The sequence below is a fragment of the Prosopis cineraria genome, unplaced genomic scaffold (genome assembly GCF_029017545.1).
Source record: "Prosopis cineraria cultivar Desert tree isolate PC_DT_omini unplaced genomic scaffold, ASM2901754v1 PC1479, whole genome shotgun sequence".
Taxonomy (NCBI): Eukaryota; Viridiplantae; Streptophyta; class Magnoliopsida; order Fabales; family Fabaceae; genus Prosopis; species Prosopis cineraria.
This window is the reverse complement of record NW_026556804.1, coordinates 24620-30839: the sequence shown is the minus strand read 5'-3', so window position 1 is coordinate 30839 and position 6220 is coordinate 24620. Positions and strand designations below refer to the sequence as shown.

General features: G+C 34.8%; 1 protein-coding gene across 1 annotated transcript; it reads left to right on the top strand.

The window, feature by feature from the left end:
• Window positions 1-3804: 3804 nt before the first annotated feature.
• LOC129300206 (legumin B-like) lies at window positions 3805-6211 on the top strand. Its single transcript, XM_054938751.1, has 4 exons — window positions 3805-4197; window positions 4430-4650; window positions 5038-5550; window positions 5638-6211. The coding sequence occupies exons 1-4, from the start codon at window positions 3888-3890 to the stop codon at window positions 6028-6030; spliced, it is 1437 nt and encodes a 478-aa protein (XP_054794726.1). The 5' UTR covers window positions 3805-3887; the 3' UTR covers window positions 6031-6211.
• Window positions 6212-6220: the final 9 nt, after the last annotated feature.

Here is a 6220-nt window from a genome sequence, read left to right as displayed (position 1 = left end):
AAATGTAGATAATGACAAATCAAAATCAATCCCATTGAGAATTAAGTAAAGCAACAATAGGCATTAGATTTTCAATTTCATTCAAGTTAAGCAAGCAACTTATAATGATAAATGGTTCAATAAAAACAAGAAAAATGTATAATAAGAAACTAAGATTTGAAGAATTCTAAAATCAAAAAAATAATTAGGAAAGCACCATAGATTTTTAACCCCTCCTTGCTCTATTGCACTTATCTACTAATTTAAATGATTTTAATTTTAGTTTTAAAGGTTGGAACACTAAAATTAATTTTGAATATCTTTTGAATAACTAAAATCCTCCTTAATTTCAACCCAACAATTCCATGTCAAAATTAAATTAAGAGCACTAAGTACAAATTCATTCTAATCACTTAGATTCTTTAGGTACATTTCAACCCTAGAGGCAAATTAATTATAATTAACCCTAAGCATTCAATTCTAATGGTCCAAATAGAAATTTCTTTCTCAAGTACATTCTATTCCTCCAAATAATCACTTAATGGTGGCCAATTATCAAGAAACACAAAACTAAACTAGAATTAAAACATAAAACATAATGATCACAAAATAATCAGTAAATCAAGATACAACTAGAGCAAATAAGTTTATAGGACTCTCAAGTATCAAAGTGAAGGAAAGAGCTGATCATAATGGGTCAAAATCATATACATAGGAGAATGAAAGAGAAGACTGAAGGAAAACTCAATGAAAATGAATATGCTGATAAGTAATCTTGCTCCCAAGCTTCAGAATCGCCCAAGCTCTCTAAAATCGCCTTCGAAGTTTCAAAGAACGTAAAAAATGAAGCCTCTCTTGAAAAACCCTACTTTCCCTCTTGTATTAGACAAAAAAATTGAAACCGTGCATCCTGATCACTACCACGGAGAAGGACATACTTGACGCCTCATAGTTGACGTTTATTTGACAAAAACAATAAATAAATGGAGAATAATTGACAGTTGTTTGTAAACAACCGTCAAATATATTAACTCATACTTGAAGGTTATTTACTAGTAATTTTTATAAATTGACTATCTAGATGTACTCTAGACAAAACAAATCCAATTTTAAATTTTTTATTTTAATAAATATAAAATAAAAATAAAAAATTTTAAATCCAGACCTTGCAAATAAAAATTTAATATTGAATCTGAATTGTCCATAATACATCAAGATAGTAAATTCATAAAAATTATAAAATTAAATTAAATCAGTACTATTTTAGATTGATGATGAATATAGTTATAAAAAAAATTATAAATTTTTATTTTTATAAAATTAAAATTGAAAAAACTGGGTTCGGATTTTCTCCTGGGTGCTGAGCACCGAAGACGGATCCGTGATTGAAGGGATATTTATTTCTCCCCCAGTGAGTGAATTGTAAAGTTTAAAAGGAATGATTCGGATTGGAATAAAAATTCAATACCATTTTTTAAGTTTTCATTTATTCTGAATGAAATTCTTTTTTCTTTTTTTTTTGGGGAGGGAGGGGGCCAGATTCTGAATGAAATTCAACGTTTCAATATCCGGGGAAAAATTAGACTGAATTGCGAACGATATTACTATCTTCAATGCACGATTATCTTTGTTAAAGCATCAGACAGTAATTATTATATGTGAAATAAAACAAAGCCTCTCGATCGGAATATTTCTAGTCATTAAATATTCTAGAATATAGAACAATTATATTATTTGAATGTGGACTTTAAAATTAAATAATAAGTATTCTGAGTAAAAATTATCCATTCTGCTAAAGGATCAAGTCCCAAAACTAACTTATTTTATATAGAAATTAATTAGCACATAACTTTTTTTTTTCCAGTTTTTGGCAAAAGCACAGAACTTTTATTCAATTAATTATTATACTAATTAATTAATATGTACAAAAGAATGGTATGATTTTGGAAAAAGTAATCATATTTAATTGAATAATATTATATTAGTTTATAAAACCGTTTAGAATATATGACTTATTTTATATGTTCATAAAGACTTGTTCTAATTCAAAGATGAAAATAACAGGTCAGCAGTTTTGGTATCGATTCCCCTGAACCATGAATGTCCAAACTCATCATACCATCTTCTCCCATTAATACATTCGTCAGATTCTCCAACACTCTGGAAGGGAGAAGCTTCCAAAACGCAAACTTAAAACTTCAACCTCCATCATTATAGCATGCATGGCAGATAAATGCCACATATACAGCAGAATAAAACCATGTGTTTGCGACCTAGCAGTATCGCAGCCATGCAGCTAATAAGCACCCTACAAAGACCTCACAACACTCGAATAACGCCTCAAGAGTCAAGTCCCGAAACCATAATAATTCTTACCTACCCGGCAGATGCTCAGCGATGCCCACGAAAATTATGAGATACTGTAAATGTGTGGGTGGCAATTGAAGCTAGTAATAAATCAAAATTAATTTTTTAAAAATTAATTAAAATGATAATTAGATATTAAATTTTTAAATTTATTTACGTTAATAATTAAAATAAAAATATTAAAAATAATTAATTAAAATAATTTTTAATCCACAAACAAGCTAAAGTCAATTAAGAGAAGAATGTTCTAGAGTCCTAATTATCTATTTGCTTCCTAACCCTCTTATTACCACTCTAATTGTCTTGAAACTCAATTTTGATAATATAAAAATCTAACTTAATCCAAAGTATCTTTCAATTATTAAGGACACTAATTAATTCAATTAATGCAAAATATTACCTTAATTAATTAATTAATTGGATTAGAGACCCTAACTCATGAGGATTACCTGGGTCCATTAGATACATTCCTGTTCTAATAGCAAATTAGCTAAACAAATCCTAAGCAACTAATTCTCAAGGTTTAATTTGAGTTTTCTCTTCCAAGGTTTAATCCAAATGTTCAAATCTCACCTCGTGATATCTAAACACTAAACAAGAACAAGTAATCAAAACTTTATTTTTCAACAACTAAATAGTAAATTAAAGATTATTTAAACAAATAGGTTCATAGTCTTCTAGAACAAGAAGATTTGGCTACACATAGCTGATATAAAAACTGTAACAACAAAGAAAAATTTGAATCCATCAACATAAAGAAAAAGAAGAAGAGAAAACACTGATAAAATGAGATAGAATGAATACTTGCTCCACTTCTTCTTGATCCCAAACTTCAAGACTCTTCCTCTTACTCTTCTAGGGTTTTCTCCAGTTGCAATAGCTAAAAGATCCATTATCCAATCCAAAAAAATGAGTTGTATCAGGTAATTTCACACAAAAAAGAAACTACATTTTTGTCTAGTGCCATGGCACTCCTTTTGTGGTGCCATGACACCAGTGGACAATTCTGAAGAAATATCTAACAGTGTGTAGGAACTTCTACCTTTGTTTCTTGAAATTAGAACTACCTTTTTCTTGTCTTCTTTATCTTTCTTGTTTTAATGTTGTCATGCCCCACTTGTCCATAATTAATAAATGAGTAGAATATATGCTTACTTCAATTTCCATCATTTTAAACAATTTCTTAAGAAAATATTACAATCAATCCACATGAGGCACTTAGTTAATTTCTTTTTATAAAAACAAGAAAATATTTATCTTTTTCACGGATGACTTCCAAAATATAATCAAAAGCATGTTAATTATAACACAAAATAGAAAGTCATCACTTAAGTAGATAATTTTGCTTGCTGATTCAACATTGATTTCTGAAAGTTAGAGGGTGTCGGGATTAAAGACTCTCATCATTGCAAAGTTGCAATAATGCACATATCAATAAATACTGGTCAGGTGGTAGCGGTCCTCGCTCATTCTCTTGAGCATATATGCACTACTGTTACCGTTTGATGAGCTTATTGCGCTGTTTTTAATTTCCTCTCATCATGGCAGACATGGCTTGCTCATCGTTTCTTTTCCTGAGCCTTGCCTTGCTAGTTATAACTCAAAGTTGTTCAAGGTTGGCCGGTGAAGAAACAGGGGAGGTTCAATACAGAAAGTGCAGCCTGGAGAGGCTAAGCGTTCTGGAACCCAGCACGGTGGTTGAATCGGAAGGTGGGAAGATAGAGTACTGGGATGACCACAATGAGCAGCTTCGTTGTGCTGGTGTGACCCTAGTCCGATACACCATTAGACCTATGGGCTTGCTTTTGCCTTTCTACACCAATGTTCCCAGGATTCACTACGTACTCAAAGGTCTCATCACTCTCGTGCCTGATCTTCCTTCTTGTGGATTTTTCAAAAGACGGTCATAATGTGATTACATAACGATTACATGAGCTACTGCTGTTTTGTCATTTTGTCTGTGTTTGTGTTCTCTGCAATTACCATTGCAGCTGAGCATAGTTCTCACAGCCATTTCGTAATTAATCATTGTGATCTTGGATTTTTTGTTTTGTGGTAAACTTAATAATAATGAGTAATGTAGGGAAGGGTGCCTATGAAACGATAGTAGCTGGTTGTAGGGCATCGTATGGGTCCCGATCAGACGAACACCAAAAGGTCAATGCCATACGGCAAGATGACGTCGTAGCCGTGCCGTCCAGCTCGGCTCAGTGGATTTACAACACCGGCGACTCCGACGACCTTGTCTTGTTCTCACTCATCTACACTGACAACGAAATGAATCAGCTCGATCTCACCTTTCGGGTACCCCATAGAATATTTTAATTTTCATATTAACTTAGATAACACAGACAGCATAAAAAACTTGCTAAGTATTCAAAGATCGATTCATTTGGTAGATTCTGGTGCTTTTTAATCCAGTTAATTTTGCTTTTTGAATAAATATATTCTTGCGAATTCTTGCGCGTCAAAATCAGGGTTGAAATTTTATATTTGATATGAAATATCAAATTGAATAAACATTATTGATGGATCCTGAAAAGATAAGAATCTTTATGATCCATTGACAGGTCTCTTTCTGTTCATCAAAAAACTAACAATGATTACTTATCATGCTTGAGTTTAATAGCTATGCAGGAAAGGTTTGGTTTTTTGAATTTGGGTGTTTATATATGATTCGACAAATTACAGAGTTTCTTCCTTGGAGGGAACCCACAAGAAGAGCCAAAAAGCGGTAACCAGAGCAAGAGCTGGGGCAGGAACCACCAAAAGTGGCAGAAGGAAGCGGAGACGTCAGGCGGCGGAAACCTATTCAGCGGGTTGGCGAAGGAGACGGTGGCCGAATCTTTCAACATAGACACTGAGCTCGCAGACAAGGTTCAGGGCATTAAGGATTCAAGAGGTCCGATCATCTTGGTTGAGCATGGCATTAGGTGGCTGTCCCCAGAACAAGAAGAAGAACAACAACCCGAAGCAGAGAAGGAGGAGGAAGAGAGAAGAAAAAGACGAGGTCATGGTGGAAAAACCACAAACGGAGTGGACGAAACATTGTGTTCTCTTGCATATGTACATCCACTAGGTGAGCCAAGAATGCACGCTGATAAATATAACCCACGTGGAGGCCACCTCACTAGCCTTAACACTCCCAACATGCCTATCCTCGAGTACCTCCGACTTGGCGTGGACCGTGGTGTCCTCTACAAGGTAAAATTATTCACATATAACAAAGCGTAATGAACGCAAACAAGAAACTGATTAATTAATTAATTATGAATGTTTTGGACGACGCAGGATGCTATCATGGTGCCTCACTACAATGTAAACTGTCACGCGGTGATATACTGCACGAGGGGGGGCGGGTGGATCCAGGTGGTGGGGGAGAATGGACGGAGGTTTTTCGACGGAGAGGTGAGGGATGGTCAGGTGTTGGTGGTCCCACAGCACTACGTGGTGGTGAAGAAAGGCGGGGCCCACGCATTTGACTGGGTGGCCCTTAAAACCAGCGATAACCCAATGATCAACCCGCTGGCCGGAGAGCTGTCCTTGGTCCACGCCACGCCGGACGCTGTTCTGATGAACTCGTTTCGGATGAGCAGGGAGGAAGTGATGCGTTTGAAGAACACTAGAAAAGAACTCACTTTCATCAGCCCACTCCCTAGTGTGTTTATGTACAGTAAGGAATAAAGCTACAATGGAGTACGTACTTCTGAGGCTAGCCAATCTATAGTTTGCTGTGTACTTCGTGTTTGTCCCACTAATTAACTTGTTAGCTGCTTATGTAGCTGCTTGAATAAAAAGTGTATCTTTTAAAGGGGCTTGATTAACTTCCTATCCTCCTCTAATATATAAAGATATTGTCGTAGTAATGTCTTTC

Excerpts from the sequence above, each read along its gene's own strand:
- LOC129300206 (XM_054938751.1), top strand. The coding sequence starts at position 3,888 with ATGGCAGACATGGCTTGCTCATCGTTTCTTTTCCTGAGCCTTGCCTTG. Across the intron at positions 4,198-4,429 it reads GATTCACTACGTACTCAAAG|GGAAGGGTGCCTATGAAACG; the intron begins GTCTCATCACTC and ends TGAGTAATGTAG. Across the intron at positions 5,551-5,637 it reads ACCGTGGTGTCCTCTACAAG|GATGCTATCATGGTGCCTCA; the intron begins GTAAAATTATTC and ends TGGACGACGCAG.